This window comes from Mycteria americana, chromosome 3 (assembly GCF_035582795.1).
Source record: "Mycteria americana isolate JAX WOST 10 ecotype Jacksonville Zoo and Gardens chromosome 3, USCA_MyAme_1.0, whole genome shotgun sequence".
NCBI lineage: Eukaryota > Metazoa > Chordata > Aves > Ciconiiformes > Ciconiidae > Mycteria > Mycteria americana.
In genome coordinates, this window is record NC_134367.1 from 103504244 (window position 1) to 103524055 (window position 19812).

General features: G+C 44.2%; 1 protein-coding gene across 1 annotated transcript; it reads left to right on the forward strand.

Moving 5' to 3' along the window:
* The first annotated feature begins 142 nt into the window (after positions 1–142).
* On the forward strand, positions 143–9517 carry LOC142407565 (uncharacterized). Its single transcript, XM_075497188.1, has 8 exons — positions 143–198; positions 1621–2048; positions 2704–2775; positions 3028–3162; positions 6360–6412; positions 7035–7118; positions 7354–7446; positions 8945–9517. Exons 1-8 carry the CDS (start codon positions 143–145, stop codon positions 8993–8995), a joined length of 972 nt encoding a protein of 323 aa, XP_075353303.1. The 3' UTR covers positions 8996–9517.
* The last annotated feature ends 10295 nt before the right edge of the window (positions 9518–19812 follow it).

Here is a 19812-nt window from a genome sequence, read left to right on the forward strand (position 1 = left end):
CAATCAAAAAAAAAGCCCGACACTGCTTTAGATTGAGAATCAATGTGCTTCACAGATATTTTGGTTTATACTTGAATATCGTAAAGCAGCTGCACATAGAAGTTCAGTAAATTCTAAGCTAAACTAGATCAGACGAAGATCCATGAGGTCCGAGGATCCATCAGAATCAAACCAGGACGTTATTGCTGCTTCGAGGAGGTTTGGGTTCAGCTGAGGCTGAATTTGTTTCAGTTCAGGCCAGTAAAAGAGAAATTGTTTCAGTATCCCATGTCATGCTTGAGAAATTGTTTCAGTATCCCATGTCATGCTTGAGAACATGGTATTTTAAAAATGGGAATGGAAAACTTGGCGGGGTTAAGCCCAAAGTGTTGGAAATCAGCTTGGGAAAAATGTTAGCATCTGACTCCCGTTCTTCTGTGAGAGCTCAAACACCCACTCAGTGCCACAGGGTGTCCTAGCTCCATAAATACGGCGCGTAGGGTGGAGGTGACGGGCAGCCTTAGCACTGTGCTGCTGCGGGCAGCGCGAGAGCAGCCTTCACGCTGCGAGAGGGAGTGGGAAACGAGGTCCCGGGGCAGGGCTGGAGCTCCCTTAGTTGATTTACAGCCAACTCTGCTTGACTCATGCCTGCGCGTGTGGAGGTAAAGACTTGCAGAAGGACTGTGCCCCCGTACTGGTGCGTGTGCTGGTTTTGGCTGGGATAGAGTTAATTTTCTTCACAGTAGCTAATGGGGCCATGTTTTGGATTTGTGCTGGAAACAGCGTTGATAACACAGGGATGTTTCCGTTATAGCTGAGCAGTGCTTACACAGAGTCAAGGCCTTTTCTGCTCCTCACCCCACCCCACCAGCGAGGAGGCTGGGGGTGCACAAGGAGTTGGGAGGGGACGCGGCTGGGACAGCTGACCCCAACTGACCAAAGGGACATTCCATACCATATGGCGTCATGCTCAGCACATAAAGCTGGGGAAGAAGAAGGAAGGGGGGAACGTTCAGAGTGATGGCGTTTGTCTTCCCAAGTAACCATTACGCGTGATGGAGCCCTGCTTTCCTGGAGATGGCTGAACTCCTGCCTGCCCATGGGAAGCAGTGAATGAATTCCTTGTTTCGCTTTGCTTGTGCGTGTGGCTTTTGCTTTCCCTATTAAACTGTCCTTATCTCAACCCACGAGTTTTCTCACTTTTACCCTTCTGATTCTCTCCCCCATCCCACTGGGGGGGAGTGAGCGAGCGGCTGGGTGGAATTAGTTGCAGCTGGAGCTAAACCACGACAGCACACAGCAACAGGACGGTGGGGGAAGCTTGGGCTGGGGGGTCTCCATTGCAGGAGTCACCGCTGGACGTGGCTCGCCCAGAGCTGTTCCTTGGGAGCGGTGGGAAGCCCATGCAGCGGGCCACAGCCCATTAGGGCTAATTGCAGAGCTGAACAGCAGGGCAGCACCAAGCAAAGGCAATGGTCCGTGCCGGCCAGGCCGGGTGGGCGGTGTGGTGAAAAACGCGGGGAGGGGAGGACGTCCTGCGGACCCTGGGAAGCACGAACACGCCTTGTTCGGGACAGGCTCCTGTGGCAGGAGCCGTTAATTTTCTGAACGGGTACACGGAATAAGTAACTTCTACCTCAGTTGCAGGCGAGCTTCAGCAAAGGCTTCAAAACACCCGTTCGAGCCCAGCGTACAGGTCAGGGAACTTAAAGGGCATGGAACTCTGGGCGTGCGTCCCGCCCCTCGCAGGAGGCTCCCGGGCAAGTTGGCGGCACTGGGCGGGAGCCCCCGGGCTTTGGGGTGGCGGGGCCCCTTTGCGTGGCCGCGCCGTGTGACGCCCGGCGCCCTCGCCCGAGGCGGCCACCAAGCCCCCGGAAGGCCTCAGCCCCGAGGAGAGGCGCCGGCCGAGCAGGGGCGGGAGACCGCTCAACCGCCCTCCTGCCGCCGGCGCCCCGGACAGGAAGCGGCGGCGGGCGGTGCCCGGGCCGCGCCAGCACTTCCGGGTCGCCAGCCGCGGCGCGTCGGCGGGGAGGCAGCTGGAGCGGCGGCGGCCGCCGCCCCCCTCCCGGGTGGGTCGGGCAGGGCGTCCTGCGAGCCGCCGCACCGGGCCCGGCCCGGCCGCGGGGAGGGGAGGGGGTGGGAGCCGGTCTTCCCCCAGGAAATGGCGGCGCGGCGCGGCGCGGCCCGTACGCGCCCGTGTGCCGGCCAGGGGCTCGGCCCTGCCCGGCCGGCGGGGGAGCCCCTCCTGGGCCGCGGGCTGCCGGCGGGGCTGGTGCACGTCGTGAGCGGGTGGGCGGGTGAGTGCCGGCGCGGCGGGCGTAGGGCAGGTCGGGGCGCGAGTCCCCGGCCCTCGGACTCGGGGCCCTGCCGGCGGCTGCAGGCTGTGCGCAGCCCCGAGGGCTTCCTCCTCGGCCGCACTGGGCGGGATGCTGTAACCCGCCCGTAACCTGAAACGTGGCTGCCGTGGCCAAAAAAATTGCGTCTGCGCTAAGGGGGCATTCATCGAAGATGACACGAAACCAGGGGTTTGGCCTCCGGTTCCCCATGAGAGAGGATGAGAGCCGAAATGTGCACTTCAGCATAGCGTGATGCAGCTTGGTAGGAGTGGCAGTAGGACTGCCCTTAGAAGTGCTCGCTTTCCTCTGTCTCTGCACTGCTCGTCTTTTTTTCCTCCCAAAGTCTTTTGGAAATGATGGTATTGAATGTACTTCTGTCTCTCACTAGGTATGGATAACAGGAAGGATGAGAAAAGTAGGACACCGTGTGCAACGTCCCAGGAAGGGCTGAAAGCCGGAGGTAGGCATTGCTAATCTGTTTCCACACTGTGGTGTTACGTGTGTTATCCTTGATGTCGGTTACTGCGTTTGACCCTGATAGTGAGCATTGGCACTTGCTAATGGTAACAGACCATGGCGCACTGGAAGAGGGGAAAAAACCACAACCAGCCCCTCAAAATAGGGGTTCATTGTGTTGAAGTTCTGTGAAGAGTCATTTTTGTGGACCGTAGTTACTAGCATGCTTGTCACTGTTGCCTTGTGTTATCCTAAGGAAAAGAAAAAAGGAAACGAAAACGCAGTAGAAGCAGATCATCATCCATTTCATCCACATCGTCTTCTAGCACTACATCCACCTCTTCCTCCTCATCACGCTCATCATCAAGGTCGTCCTCGTCAAGTAACAGAGGTAAGCTACCTCCATGCGTACACACGATGTTTACCAGTTTTGATAGCACTCCTGGAAACATTTAAAGCTTATTTTAAAGGGGGCTAAACCACCACAAAGTGACAGTGTAGAACACCAATACTGCATGTTCAGAGTGTTTCTCTCGTAACCCTTTCCTGTCGCTGTGTTAAGGTACCTCTTTACTCACAGTATGCAATGTTCTGGTGTCGATTTACAGAACTTCAAAACAGAAACTGCCATTCAAAGAAATGTTACGTTGTAACAATATGCTGTATGTATTTAAAACTCTGTATTCATTATACTTTCAAAACACAGACCTTTTTCTACTTCACCTGTCTATCTAGACCAGAGTTGGGGTTTTTGATTTAGTCTTGCTTTGGTCTTAACATTTCAAGCATTTAACTTTGAGGACTCATGTGAAGTTTATTAATGCCAATGGCCAAGTTCAATGGGAACGCATATGCAAGCATTGCAGGATTAAGACTTTCCCTACTAAGCTGCTGCTCACTTACGAGGGCTTGGGGTAGATACTATCGGGAGTAAGTGCAGATTCTTTCTGTGGGTATAATTTGTGCCATCGAGGGGAATGTATTGCTGATTATATCAGGACTGCATTGTTTTGATATTCTGTATCAAAATATTTGGTATCGCTGCAGGTAAAGTGACCAAATTGCCATTTTTTAATAAAATGTGTCAGGCTAAACGCTGAAGTGTATTTTATCCTTTTTTTACTATGGTTGGGAAGAACTGTAGTGTGAACTAGAGTTCTCCTGATGAGAGGTCTAACATCAGGGTCAGCTGAAACTTCACCATCTGGTACAGGACCTCATATTTGTGACTGTGTATTCCATGGTTTAACAAAGACTTAGTTCTGCTTCTCTTGAAGCAGATTTACATCTGTATGGAAATATTACTTGTTCTCATACTTCAGTGGCTTGATTCAATGTATCTGACATGAATAAATTCTGAAAATATTCGAATCTATGAACCTGTACATTTGACGGGGGAGGTCTTCCTTTCTTCTTGAATGAATTTTATCCCATGTGATACACTCTAAAACTTCTAAAAAGAATTAAGATGTCTCAGGCACTGACACTGTGAACATGCTTAGCGTGCTCTCTGGTTCATCTTTTGGAGGGATGTCAAGAAACATGTATCTGAGGAAAAAAAGCATTCTGAATTAGGCTCAAGTTGTCAGTCTGCATGCTCAGAGATTAGAGCTAAAAATTCCCTAAGTTTTCCCATTCACAGGGGAGAGCAGACAATCTAGCAAAAATGTCCTACAAGGGCATGTTTAAACAACTCTACTTACTCCATCTAGACAAGAAAAGACATGAGGTAATTGAGCTAAGAGATATATAGGTGTAGGTAGTTGCCAGTATGGAGAGGGAGTGAAAAATTGTTCTGTGACTTTCAGAGCAAGGAATAATGACCTTAAATTGCAAGGAGGGATTTGAATTAGATCTAGTAAAAATAAATCCTAGCAGCAGAACAGTGGAATAGCTTGCCTATCCTGGAGTTAAAGACCTTGAATGACAAAGGTTGTCCTAGTCTCACGTGTCAGGTATAGCAGGAGAGGAGTTAACATTCCTTGGGATAGCAAAATGGAGATTTCTTCTGGCATTTTTTAATCTGTGTTTTTCTTTTCTTATTTAGCAAGTGCAGCTGTTAAGTCTGGCTGTTAGACACTGGGCAGTGGTTGGGAAAACTGAGAGGAGAGTGGGGGAAACTGTATCCTTCTCTCTTGAACTGTATGCCCCACCTGCCGTCTGCAGCCTTGCTTCTAACGTAGGTTATATGGAAAATGAAGCTAACTTCAATGCAGAAAGGACACACTTTGCTGTGGAAAAAGAGACATCGGGATATAGAAATTGGGAATGCCGCTTGTTAGGTGGAGCTGGGAAGGGGGTTCCCCTCAGACAGGAGACAAGCAAGCAAATCAGTGCTAGAACTAGGGAGGTAGGGTTGCCAAGTATGGAAACAGATTGAGCTAGTAAGGAGGCCAGATGGTGAGGGATGGCAACTCAGAAAGAGTGAACAGGAGGAAAAGATGGCCTGGCTTAGCCTAGGAAGTCAACAGTTCAGTGCAGCAGTCTAGAGAAGTTCTTCTAGGGTTTGTGGTCACGAGAACCGTGGCTAGGATGGTGGGAGACAAAACCTGAATCTGGAAGAGATGTGGGCAAAGGAATGAAACTGAGCAAGTGTCTGTTCACCATAGTGTACTGATTTTGAGAGTCTGGAAGGAGATCCAGTGTTCTTGAGTGTACCCCTTTCCTGATGTCGGCAAACATTTGTAAAAGCCCTCTGGCCAGGTGTACCATCCCCTGTGGGCGCTTAGTCCGGTCTGTTGTTGCCAAGAGACTGAACGTGGTGATAGAGTTACCATTTTCATTGTTTCTTCTGACACGCTTGTGCTGAAGTTGTCATTAGGAGGCCAAAAGAAGATTGCTTGGGCAGCCTTACCTCAGACTCTTTCAAGTCTGGCTGTGGTGTGGTATATTCCTATAATGTTATCTTTTGCTTCGAATTTATTGTAAAGAAGCTGCAGAGCTGGTAGCTTGAAGGCAGTCTGTTGGAAGACTAGTAAGCTGTTTCACTATCTCTCTCAGTTTACAGTCCCATAGGTCAAAGCTGGTGCTTCAAAATCGACTTTCTCACATACCAGTCACAGTGTAATCTTTAAAATCTATGATTGGCTTATAGAACTTGTGAGTTTCTGCTTTACAAAATTTACTACAAACCTTGAAGTTGGAAGGTGAGCTAAGTACGAAAAGTTTTTCATTTGCCTTGAACAGTGATAATGTTTTCAGTGGTTTGTCAGCCCCAACAGTACTTTTTGTTGCCTCCTTTGAGAGTCAGGATCCCTGGCTATAAAACAGGTATTTGCAATCTGTTGAGCACAGCTGCAGAAAGAAGAGAGAAGTATTGTCTCTATTAATATAATATATTGGTATAAGTAATCACTGAGTAAATCAGGTATTTTCAGTTTCCATGTTAGACCAGTAAGTGGCAGTAAGTTAATGTGTTGCTTTTCTCGGGGTTAGTTTCAACCAGTGTCAATATATATAGCTGAATTAAAGCATTTTCTTTTTATGTTTTACTTTTCTATCTGCCTTATCTGTAAACCCAAATGCCTTTTTCAGAATGCTAAACTTAGGGGGGTTGATTTTGTTTTGTTTTGGTTTTTTTAATTTTAGATTCTCCTAAGTCTAAATCGAAGAAAAAGAAAAAAGAAAAACACAACAAAAAGGTAAATGTTTACAAAGAGAAATAAGTAGTTAACAAACAGAAAATAGTTCTTCATATTTCGATAACCTTAAATGTCATGTAAGATGTAATGCTTTTGTCTGTGGCTATGTAAATCTGAATCATACTTTTAGGGTTACAGTAGGTGAACTGATAGGTTGGCGTATACTTGACTGTATACAAAAGGAGAAATAATTTAAAGGTTCCTTTTGCTGGTTCAGCTAGAGTTTAGAGTAGTCTCTGAAGAAAAGAGAAGTGGGGAATCTTGATCACTTTATAGAATTTGTCAGAAGAAACATTTATAGTCGGTGAGAGAGTAGTAGATTCTTGCTGTTGTAATTTTTCTTCTTCATTTTGTTAGGACCTTCTGTTCAGTGATTTTATATATTGGGGTTACGTTGAAAGAGAGAATAGGGGATCAGACCATTTCTGTTTCTCAAGATCTCAAGGGTTGCTAACCCTGCTGCATTACTTTCTGTGTATTTCAGATAGTACCTATTCAGCAGTGGTAAGGGCAAGCAGTAGTTGCTGCCTTGACTAGCCAGGGCATTGAGAGCTACTTGTGGATTTCCTCTTTTTGCCCTTGTGAGTCTGTAAGCATAACAGTATATGTCTTATACTTGTAGAAAAGGAAAAAAGAGAACAAAATGAAGAAAAAGAAAGAAAAGAAGAAAAAGAGAGAGAAAACAGGACCTGTCCAGCTTTCCAAGGTATGCTTGTGTGAGTCTGAAGTCCCGTTATATTTCTCATCTAAACACTTAATTTGTCCTGTCATAAAGATGTTTATAACACCACCAGTTTTGTCATCAGCAAATAGAAACCTATCTCTATTGTTTTGGACAGTTAGGAAGTATAAAAGATTATTGTCTGTAATTTTATTTAAGATTTGTAACATTACAAAATAAAGCAAAGCTTATGTCTTTCTAATGTGTGATCTCATTTTAGTTCTTTAAAAACAAAAAGAAGAATGAAAACTACAGCATGATAACAGGAAAGAAAATTAAGATGAGAATAAAGAAGACTAAGAAGGATAAAGAGGTAAGAGTTAAAATAGTCTATATATCTCTAAGGGAAAATATTGTATCTTTTAATATTTTTCTAATAGTAGTCTTTTGTAGAAGAGTAGATCTTACAGTTAGGAGTTGTAAATGGAGTGTAGCTTTTAATGTGGCTATGATGCCATCTGAGAAATTGTAATTCATTCTTTTGGCAGGTTTTGTGTTATGAGTGGGCTTGGAATACTCAGGCATGAGTAGATAAACAGAAGGATGCTTGTGCATGTTCTTAGAATTTCAGTCTGTAATGTTTAGCTGATTTGTGGCTTTCTCTGTTGATTTAATTTGTGCTGTTTCTAATTGTCCTCATCTTCTTCCAGTCTCTTGTGATCGGTTGTGGTAATTGATGCTTTACTGTGTTTTTCTAACACATGAGTGGCTAGCCATTATTTAGAGAGGAATTAAAAAAAGATGATAGTAGTATTGGGATCACGTGCTCATGCATTCTCTCAAAGCGTCAAATGTTTTTGCTGAGATACTCAGGGAAATAGATATCATGAATAGCATTTTGTGCTATTGCTATGGGTGTTTGGACTCAGCACTTCAATACGTTCACTCTTTTCAGCAGTTTCCACACCTTAGAGTGATCTGCAGAGGGCTTCTGGTACTAGTCAGTATGTGTTAAAAGCGTTACTTTGCTGAGGTATCCAGTTTGGCGGATTCTGATTCAGCCATAACAGTTCATTCTATAGCTACCAAAGCAGACCTGAGCATTCCAAGTTAAATTTGATCAAAAATACATTATCATCTTTATGTGGCACTGAAGTTTGTGTTAAATTATGCTGAATGCATGTTAGTCTTATCCCAGTAACCCGCTTGTTACAATATTTGATGTCAGACATTTGATGTTTGTCCTTTTTTAATTGGTGTCCATGGTCATGAACATGCTGTATTGAACAACATCCATTCTTCACAATATTTTAAGATTCAATAATTGTTTTATAAATTGTGATTTTAAAAACACTGGAAGCAAGTGTTTTGACTGTTTGGGCCATCTCTTATGTAAAGAAAGAACCTAAATTCATGGTTCCCTTTCTGTTATGCTGCAAGCTGCTTCTTATGCATAGAAAAAAAAAAAAGATAACTTCCCAAAGCACAAGACTTGCTGTGTGTAATACAGTGAAAGTTGCCTCAAACACCAGAGAATTGCACCTCTTCTGCTTGTGAGTTCCCTCCTGAGCAGGCTATGAGCTACATGATGACAATCCATTGGAGCCTCCATGGGGAGCCACTTAGAAAATGTATCCTGAAGTAGTGACAGCTTGTCTCTTATAGCATCTCTTCTGAGTACCCATTGCCTTGCACTTCCTCCAGGCACTCACACCTAACTGGTAGCTAGTCATATCCAGCTGTTTGAATATGGTAGTGTTTGTTGTGCAGCATGCTGAGATGTGAAAGCCCCACAGAAAGCAGGGTTATGCAGCCTTGGTCCACTGAGTAGAGGTCTGTTAAACCACTGCCTCTGCTTTTCTCCTCTACAGAGAGACCGGAACCGTGCAGAACTCCTTGAATTTCTGAACTCTGCCTTATAATGGGAAGAGTGCTGACCAAGGACTTGTAAATATACCAAGCCAACGATCATCATGCCTAGCAAAACACTAAAGGGAAACTCAGGGAAAAGGACGCCAAGTTTGACAAGACCAGACTCTCCTGCTGAGAAGACAATCGGGATGTCCTTTCTTAATGGCAAAATGAAGAGTAACTGATAACTTGTTAATGAAGATCCATGTTCTCCTTTTGAGATCCTAAGGTAATAGCCAGGCTGTGGTGTTTTAGAAGAGCCTAAGAGTGTGTCATTGACAAATGATAAGAAATGACACGCTGAAGTCCAGTAATGTAATTTCTATCCTAACTGCATGCAGAACGCACTCTTAATTTCAAATGTCTTAATGTTTCTAGTAGCTTAAGCAAAGCAGAGTATTTGTAAATGTCTACTTGAAAGATGAGGCGTTTCTATATGTATATTTTTTCCAGTAGTGGTTTTACTTGTCCTAAAGAGCAAGTTGACCTTTGTAAATAGAACATGCTTTTACATAAATGACTTTTTGACAGTTCATTCACTAATATATTATTTTCTTTCAGAGTTTGAGATACGTGCTTTCTCTGGACAGTTTATTGCTCTCTCTCACTAGAAAGTGTAACAGTGAAATACTCTAGAGCAATAATGGTAGCTGAATGATTTTTTTTTTTTATCCTAAAGTAGAAGCAGGAAAGGTCTCTGGTTTTGTTTGTCTGGATCAGCTGTCCAGAGGCAGCTCACAATAGATAATTTACCCCCCACACCTGGAGCTGCAGTTCCTAAACCTAAAAACTGGAGTTCTGGCCTCCCTTTCTGATCCCGTGAGCTGTGTATCAAATCGTCTTCCATCTGAAGTGAGCAAGACACATATTGCATATCTTAGTCTAATGGAAAGAGAAAGAGCCCTAGGAACGATGCCGAGGCAGGTAGTGACCCTCCAGGTGTGTTGACAGTCCTCGTGAGATGAGACGGGTCTGGATATGCAGCTGGACCCTAGCATAACTTGTGTGTGTGTTAGCCATGGTAGTTTGCTCAGTGCTTGCTCACTTCCTTCCAGAGCCTTGACTTTTGATTACCCAGCAGGCCCCTGTGTACATAATCCTGATGTGGGAATTCCACCTGAATCCCTTGTGTAGCAAGTGCTCCTTGGGAACCACAATTTAGGAATACCTGAAAAAAGGGAGTCCAGGGTAGTTGACTTCGACAAGAATATCAGGTGTACAGTGGTCAGAGTGTGGGGGGTTCATTAAAGAGCAAACAAACAGAAAACTCTTTGCGTCTGTCTGCCATGGTGTTTTAAGTAAATCTGAAGATTTGTACCATTGCTCAAGGGATAATTTTAAAACTGTTTTGATGTGTGAAACCTTCTGAAGATGCTAGACTCCTGTCTTTTCCCTAGGGTTTTTTTTGTTGTTGTTGTGAAACATTTGTAATTGTTGCAGCGATGTAACTCTTTAGAGACTAAAGCCCTGATCCAGAAGAGCAAGTCTTTACATCCTTATGAACATAAAACATGAAAACACATAGGTAAGAACTGGAGTTTCCTTGACTTTTAACCTGGTGATGGAAGGTTTTTTTTGGAAGCACTATTCTGAAATGTCAGTAGGGGAAAAAACAAACACCACCACCACCCCACCACCCCTTTTTTTTTTCATGGGGATCATGCTTTGATTTATGCTACTTTGGTATCTTCTAGCTAGCAATGCCAAAGCATCTTGCCCAGATAAGGAGCTTTTATCTCTGGACTTCTCTTAACAAGGTTAATCCCAAACACACTCTTAGAAGACACTAATATCCTTGCTGTTCCCTAGGTTATATTTTATGTAAAGATAGTATCATTTCCTGAAAATGATAGTATCATTTCCTGGGGGGAGGGGGAACTAGAAATTTGGAAGATAGAAAGCAAATAGGAATGGGAAGCCCGGAGATCGCACTTGTAAAGAACTCCATTGGTTGGAAGGTTCAGACTTAATTGAAATAATCTGCTTTTTGCTGCCTTATTCAAGATCGGTCAAGATGGTAAAAACTCCTTCACTGTTCCATGCTAGTATGGAAAAGGCAAAGGACCTTTAGTAATATCATGTGGTCCGTTCCTCTTTTAGGGTTTTGGTAGTTGCGAACTCTGTACAAAAATGAGTCGGACCACTTTTTCTTTAAAAAAAAAAAAACCAAAACTTTTTTTTTCACTGTTTCAGGACAGAGGAATTTTTCCTGTTCAGTTTTGACATGCTGGATATGCTTTGGTGACGCTTTAAAGTATTTCTATGCCAGCATTTACTTCTAAGCTATCATTTCTTTTAGAAAACCAAGCTGCTTAAGTTCTGTGGCAGTGATTCAGTTTTATTCTCTCCTGCCCAGTCAGTTTAAGTGCTGTCGGAAACTTGCCAGCAGTTGCTGCTTTTATAAGCCTCCTTTTCTTTCCTACCCATCTCCATGTAGATTCTTGGGTTTCTGAAAAGGTTTGAGTTCATGTTGCATCCTTCCCTCCCCCATCTTTCCCCACAAGCACTGAGATCACGTGCATCTTCTTGGGACTGAGTATCTTTGAGGCTGCTGTTTGGAGCTGGCCAACAGATTCCAGTCTCCCTAGTGAGCACAGGCCCATACAGACAGAATAATTGTCCATGCCTTGCCGCCTCAGGAAAGAAGGTAATTTTGTTTTCGCTAAAGCATAGCTTCTTAATACTGCTTCAGATTATTGTTGTGGCAGCTGAACCAAAGACTGAACCAGATGTGAAGGTTATGACAGTAAGATAAAAGATGTAGAGGAATGTGATGAAATACAGATCGAGAAATTTGCATGAGGGAACTACGAAGCAGCGTAGGATGTCGACCTGATATGCAAATGGCTGACAGAGAGCCTTGCTACCAGGTCTCAAAAAAGTGCATATCGTGGGGGCAGATGAAGGTGGGAACAATAGAACAATAGAAAAGGTATGAGGTAGCAATGGAGGGAGGCTGCTGCTGTCAGAAGTCACAGAGTGGGGTGGAGGTCAGGTGATAAAGAAGGGGCTGCAGAAGCTCACCTGGCTGGACAAGTTGAGATTCTTGCTAAAATGCTGAATAATAGAAGTCTTTCAAATGTGAAACCTACTTTTTTTGTGTGTGTTTGTGACGGTCTTCCTTATCACACTCACTTAGTGTGTCACTACACCATTTTCCATGCTGGGAATCATGCAGAACTCAAGTGAATTTTTTAAACAGAAATTCCAGAAACAGAAGTCACTGGGGTGGAAAGGAGGCAAAGGATATATTCTCTGAGCTGCTGCTGCCATGCCCATCCTCCCTGGCACCGTTCTTTCTAAGTATTCTATCCCATTTACAAAAAGTTGTACCACAAGCAGCAGAACTGATAAGACTTGGTCCCTTGGGATTTGTGCCTGTCGCTCTTTGAGCCCTTGCCTACCACACTAGTTCTACCTCCCGCTTGTGTGCTGTAGTTAGGCAGGCATAAATGTAAAATGGCTGTGTGGTTTTCATTGGTCCCATGGTGGAGGGTGCTCACTGGGACCTCCTGGATCTAGTGAGTAATTGTCATGAAGCAGGAAATGAACCAGGTATTTCTAAAGATCTCTCCAGAATTGATCCAACTGGTAGTAGTCCCAAAAGTTATTGGAAGGGGATGGAGTACAGTTACATACATTTCTTTTCTTATGCAAGGAAAACAGGCAAAAACCCAAACATGAAAGAATGGTTGATGCAAGTAATTAAGTGATTCAGCCAGTTCTCATGAGCAATGCAATTCTTCGTTACTCTTGTTTCCTTTATGATTTGCCTGAACTTGACTTCTTTGCCCATGCAAAAATGTACAAGAGATCAAGATGAGAAAATACTTATAAATACCACTTTGTCTTGGAAGTACTTGCCTCCGTTGAACTAAGAGGCAAGCATCATCCTGCAGTGCTGAGCAGGGCCTGCAATTTTGATACCTGTTCAGTATTAGTATAGTTAAACTTAGGCAAGTTGTGCTGTTTTGGTGTACTTGGATGTTTCATGCTGCAGGAATATATGAACTTCCCAGTCATCCTCTGCAGCGGGGAAAACTGAGTGGGCTCTATAAGCAGGGGAAAAGCAGAGGTCAGAGAGGATGAAGTAACTTGCCCTGGGGTCACCTGCTGAACCTGCCCTGGTGAGGTGCAGGTGGGGGCCTTCACCACTGGATGGAGCTCTGATGTGCTTTGTTGGACATGCTAAACGTACTCCTCCTGGTCTTTGCTGTGCATATTTAGAAACAAGTTTCTAAAGTTCTTGTTCAGCTTTCAAGGTTGGGAGCTCCACTCTCATTTGGGCACTCCATGAAATGGCTGGATTTTAAGTGGTAGTGGGTCCTCCTGAAGGATATGAGGTCCTGGGCACACCTGAAAACCCTCCAGTCTGCTACTTGGTTATATTTGAAGCTGTAGGGTAATAAATAAGCTTTTGAGGAGCTGCTTCTTAAAATTATTGGCAAACACCCAGCCTTCTAGTTCCATCTCCGGACAAAATGAATCATCACAATTACTGTCCAGTGCAGAGATCATGATTTATTTGACAATAGGTATTTTTTTCCTGCCTGTTCACTTTCGGTCCTAAATTGTGATTCACAAGGAGTATGAAACATCTAGTGTTTTCTGAGGGAAGAGCAGGACATGGTGCTGAAGGCTCTAAGGAAGCACGTTTTGAGCCTTTTCAAGCAGTGTGAAGAACATCATTAATATCCAGTCTGATAAGTGTACATCAATCACAGAGGCAAAATGTTTAAGATGACCACTGTTCCGATACCAGCATGCTGGCCACTGGTGCTGTCTTTCAATAAGGCGCTAAACACTACAGCTAACATCAGTTGTGTTCATTTTGCTCTCCATTCGTGAGCTGTTCTCTGGGTCACAGTGGTGTGACAGAAAGGTAGTGTGAGAGGAATCTCCATTTGTCAGGAGAGGCCTGGTTAGAAAGTTGCTGCCCGTTTCCTGGTTAATCAGTGCTGGGAAATCTGCCGGCAGGTGGCATTGCTGTCCAGCTGGACTGTCACAGAAATTTTTTTTTTTTTTTAACCTTTGGACATTGGCTTTGCACTTTCTTATTCTGAAACCCTATAATTAGTCTGCAAAGACCTAATTATGTGTTGTTTATGGGGAACATTTGTTACTGCTGTCCTATGAATTTCATCCAGCCTTTGTTCATTTCTTGCTCTTGGCTGTGCTGTGGACAGACAACAGTCTCTCCTGCTGGTGTTTGTGTGCCGAAGGCAGAAGGAAGCCTTTGACTTCTTGTCAGTAGTTGAATGCAACAGGAGCAAGTTGCTGAGAGCCAGTAGGGACCTGGAAGGACCAGGTGTTCTTGCACTATCCCTACCTGGGGCTGCTGAGTTCTTCAGAAACTGCACCATGCTCTTCTCCATCTCTTAAATTTAATTTCAGACCTCCAGTGGCAGAATATAGTGAAATACTCCTCAGGTATTTTTTTTTTCTATCACTGCTTCATACCACATCTGGTTATTTAAATAGTCTTCAGACTAAATTAGGTGCAATCTGTTGCTTTAGGCAACCTGACACTGCAGAGAATAAGGTTGGAAAAGGTACTGCACATGGATTGTGGCCTGATAGAGGCCTCTGAGAATATGGCATTGTGATCACTAAACAGATGTAACAGTAATTACATTCTGAGAGTAGATACTCTGATGCAGAAAACACACACGCTCTTTCCCACACTTCTGCAGTATCTGCTACTGGGTCAGATTAGATTTATTTGGTAGAGGCAAAACGTAATTGTGACTAAAATATAGAGGTGAGATGCTACAATCTGTTTATGTAGCCAAGACCCTAAGAAGTTATAATTTTATGAAGTGCACAGTATACACAGATAACCATAAATCACCACATAATTCACTGTGCTTCTTGTAGCCCTTCTCCTCACCTGTGTCATGTTTATTAAGATCTTATCCTGCAAAGATTTTTCCCTTAGTTTGAGAATATCTTTGTGCAGTAACTGCACAGAAAATACATGGTAGTCGTTGGGAGACCTGGGCCCGAGGCCCAACTCTCAGGGCCAGCACAGTATCTTTCTCATGTAAGCCAGCTTGAAACGTGGCTTATCTGATCATACAAAGAGAACAAGAGGTCCCTTGTGCTGACAGCCCACAGCATGGATGGCAGTACCAGAGAAAGGCAGGCGCCGAGATTACGATGTCTCTGCCTGGCACAGGTGGGTGGAACTGAGGGAGGCTTAATAGCCCTGCCTCTGTTGCAGGGCACAACCAAAAAGGCATTGACTCATGCAGTCCAGTGCTTCTCAGAATGCTTTAGGGGCAAAACTACAGTGCATTGTCCTTTAGCAGGGAGGTGTAGCGGAAGACAGGAATATCAGAACGGCCACCCAGTCAAGGCCTAGTTGTCCATAGTCTTCCTCCTGGGAGAGGCCTATAGCAATGTTTTGGGGAAGTAGTGTAAGCAACAACACAGAGAGACTTGCTTATCTGCAGCTTCTGGCAAGGAGTGGCTTAAGCCCTGTGCTGTGGGCTGCATCCTGACCACTGTGGTTTACTAATCCTCTGAACTTGCGTAGTCCCCTTTTGGAACCAGTCATCTGCCTGATCTCCAGAATGTGCTGAGCAATGCAATCCATACTTCAGTAATGCTTTGTGTGGGGAAAAATTACTTCCTTTTGTTTAACACATGCATGCTTTGCATGTACAATGATTAGCAGAGGGAGCCCTGAGCCATCTGGGGCCATCTGCTAATACTAAGGTGTTCTAGTACCCAGGATCAGGTACAGAATCAATAGGAGTGACTGAAAAGTATCTGGAGACAAAACATCCATTTTGTCACTTACATCTTCTCATTTTGTGGTAATACTCGTTAATGTAAGACGTGCTTGGAAGCATGTTGATGAAGACTTCAAGGTTGTATCTGTAAACCACTTAGCTTCAGAGAATTTCAGACCTTTGCAGTTGTTTAATCCTGGTTTATTTACCACCTTAAATCTTGGGATCTGTTTGTAGAGGTAGCATGACAGAAGGTAGGTGGCTGCATTTGTAGCCTGTAGAGAGAGGATGGGGGTTTTTTTGTTTAGATCAACTGCCTTTACCATTCTTGCCTTTTTCCTTTGATACATACACAGTGCACAGTAGGGCAGTGGAACAGCTGTTGTGTTTAGCTAGATGTGGACAGATTATATTTCGGGAGATCTTTAATTAAAGACAACAAGTACAAAAAATTGTTTTATATTTCACAGCTTTGCTTTAATTCTCTGAGGTTCTGTGATGAAATGTATAAACAGTGCAATCTCAGCAGACAGGTATTTCCTGCGAAGCTTACTCCAGTTCCCCACGGCATGACAGCTGTCTGAACTGTATGCTGATATGGGTGAGGAACCTCACCTCCTGCACACCTTTGCTGGCTACCACAGCCTATGCGCCAGGCTTGTCTGTAGAAGCCATAGAAGCCGGGCTGCATAGTCTCTCTCAGGTGAGTAGTGACTCTGAGGAGTGTTAGCCCCTTAAAGCTGAGCAGTGCAGCTGAGCTGCTATAGAGGTGTTGCCATTACTTGTTAGAACATATAGTAAGTCTAGGACTGCTTTTTCTTGGGTGTAACAATGTCCTTTAGACAGCATAACACTATCAGCAATGGGACAACAGTGATGCTCTGGGCTGATACCAAAATCCTTGCTCAGTTTTGAGAGAACGATTGAGGATTTAGAATAATTCTTGTTCAGTTCACTTGTTTGTTTGTTACTGATGTTGTGCTGCTCTTTCACTTTTTATTTTTCTCAAAGAGTTAAGACACTAGATTAGCTCTCAGGAGGGGCTAAGAACAGATCAGAGTCTCGTCAGGGTTGTGTAGAAATGTTTTTTTTTTTTTTTTTCTGCACTAGCAAACAGCGCAGCCCAGGAGGAGCAGAGCTGTAGAGTCAGACAGCTGTTGGTGAGGACCTGATGTTCACACTAACAAGTTTCAGGAGGGTTTACTTCAGACCAGCATTAGTCCAGCTTTATGGTCTGTGAGCCAGCTGCAGTGGATCATCCAAAAGCAATCTAGTTTGCCCACTGTGCCTGCCCAGTGCCACGGACCACAGCACAACTGGGAGTTGCATGTTCCTGATTTGAACTAAAATGCTAATTTAGCCACACAAAATGTGGAATTAGGACAAGGCAAACATGGATGGGTAGTTGTTGCCCACGTGCTGTGACCAAAGGATCATTTATGGTTCAGTCTACAGCATTCCTAAGAAAAATGAGCGCCACAAGCACAGTGTAGCAGTCGTGCATCCTAACCACCTCCCCAGCTCTGCTTCAGTACCTGCTGGTGCACACACAATGCAGGTCACAGTCAGTCTCCAAGCAGCTGGCTACAGGCAAACATGATACTACTTCTATACCTTTAGGAGTATTAGATAGCATGTAGTAAGAATAGAAACCTCATAGCTTGGTATCTGAATCCCTTTATCATCAGATGCTACTGTGAGCCCAGTGTAACTTGCAGAAGAGGTCCAGGGAGAATGATACTGTTTAAAAGTTTGGATTACATTGTATTGTGGAACTAGAAATTACAGGTAAGTTGAGGCACAATAGCTGTTGCAGGCACTGCCACAGCCTGGCCTCCATAACATACATGGCTTTGACCAAAGGTCAGATTTGTCTCCCTTTCCTGGCTGTTAAACAAGAATGGTATCTGCTAGCTGGAGGTTGTTAATGAAGGACACAGTATGATCACAGGCTGCTGTGATAGTGTGAACACCCTTCAGGTGATTTCCTTGGCTTTCTACATTGGTGTAGGGAAGTTAGTAACTCCTGATTCTCCTTAAGAAAGAGCGAGTACATTACAGACACTGTACTGTAACAAAGAGCTTTCTGACACACTGACAGAATGTCCTGTCTCTCCCAGCAGTCCATCAAATATTGCATCAATACAGTCAATACTGAAGGTGTCAAAATAGAACATGAGTGCAAATAAAATTACTACAGAGCTGTAGCATGAAATTCATGAACTCATCTCAGCCTTCAGTACCATACAGTGGCTTGCAAATATATATTAAAAAAATGGTTAACTTTTTTCCAAACAAGAATTTTTTCTGCAAATTGTGGTGATCCCTTGCTAGAGATCCCACATCTTCTAAACAGCTAAAGCTATGCTAAGTATGTCAAGCCTTTGTTTTTACTTCATATACACAATCACATTACTTCACAAGGACATACAGCTGAAAAACACCAAGCTGATTGTCAGAAGGCTTTAAACTCTCCCTCATTGACCTAGAGTTGAAATAGCCCATCCCAAACTGGATGCTGTAAATTGGAAGCCCTGAGCTTTTGATTAAAAGTGAGCTTCTGCTTTCTGTCCCTAGGAGGGTTGCTGGCAGCAGAGTTTACCAAGGGATTAGAAACTACAGCCTGGTGCTAGTAAGAAAGCCTTGTGTTCAATCTTAGATAGCCCAGAGGGCAGAGAGGAAGAGCCAGAATCCCACAGTCTGAGAGCTCTTAAGTGTTTGATCTTGATCTTTGTTTTATGCTGCCCTTCCCCATCTCTGGAAGAAACTGCACATTTCTACTCTACGATAGATTTCATGTGCTGGAATTCTTCCCAGAGTTGGCACAGCTTCAAAGGCTTTTATCTTGGCTGTAGTACCCACATGCTGCTGCAAAGGTCCCCAGGAAAGAGTCAGAAAATAGGCAAAAGAACAACAAAGCTACAGGGTCCTCCAGGAGGCTATACCCCACTGGGATGATTCCCCAAAAACCAGTCATACAGGGAAATCCCTCTCTTCCTTCCCCATCTCCTGTTGGTTACCACAAAGCATCCTAGCCCTTGGCTTCTCTACAGGACCCATGATTTTCACAGCATGCCATTCTCCTTCCTTTGCTGGTGAGGCTCTCCCTACAGATGCTGAGTTAGGGCTCCAGTAGCTTTTCCTCAGCAGCCGTTTCCTGTTTCTTCAAGGTCTCAGCAGAACCATGCTAGCCTACAAGCTACTCAGTTTGCATTAAAGATTCTTTTGTAATAGTATAAACTCACTGGCCAGCAGCCTGTGATACTGGAAAGCTCTCTTGTGAGCACTCATGAGAAAAGACGGAGGGCACAAACCTTCATCTACCAGAGCCCTTCAGTCACTCACAGCAGCAGCTTGTGAAAATGATCTCAACTATTGCTGCTGTACAAAGAGCCCTGTAGATGAATACTGATTCCCTTCACACTTCTCTGTACATTGATGCTATACTTCAGTACTCTTTCAGGCTTAGCCATAAACATTAATTTCAGCCCACTGACTTATTACTGGTATGTGGGGTGGAGCACTTACCTCAGCAACACAGAACACTGAGGACCAAGAACAGCATTTGACACAGCACTGATGTATCCGCCTGTATATCTACACAGCAGGTTGTTACGTTTCTATCTACTCTGCAGGTGCAAGGTTCAGGGGGTTCTGCCTGCACAAAAGAGAAAATACCCAAGAAACCTGAGCATGCATAAACTAGTTGCTGTGGTAATATTGGCCTTTCATCTCAAAAAACTTGGGTATGTTTCTACTCAGGTTGGATTGCTAGTTGTCAGCAAAAGCTGATCAAGAGCACTGCTGAGGTTACCTGTGAAGTTTCTTGTAGCACTGAGGAAGGTTATTAGTTGGAAAAGGAAGTTCAGTTCCAAATCAGATACTAGCTTTAAATCACAGGCCTGATCCTGCAAGCCTTACTCATGTAAGTGGCTGTCTTGCTTTCAGCAAGATTGGTCCAGCCAGCAGCTCTCACTAGCTTGGGCCAAAACCTTTTATAGATAACTACATCCAGGCTGGGGGGCGGAGGAGAAGACAGACATCACAAAACTAATTCATTTTCCACAAGAAAGCAGTAGTAAAAATGAGAT

What these genes read in the sequence shown, in the direction of transcription:
- LOC142407565 (XM_075497188.1), top strand. Translation starts at nt 143, where the DNA reads ATGAGGTCCGAGGATCCATCAGAATCAAACCAGGACGTTATTGCTGCT. An exon ending in GGAAGGGCTGAAAGCCGGAG is followed by an intron (nt 2,776 to 3,027) that starts GTAGGCATTGCT and finishes TGTTATCCTAAG; the next exon opens with GAAAAGAAAAAAGGAAACGA. An exon ending in GTCCTCGTCAAGTAACAGAG is followed by an intron (nt 3,163 to 6,359) that starts GTAAGCTACCTC and finishes TTTTAATTTTAG; the next exon opens with ATTCTCCTAAGTCTAAATCG.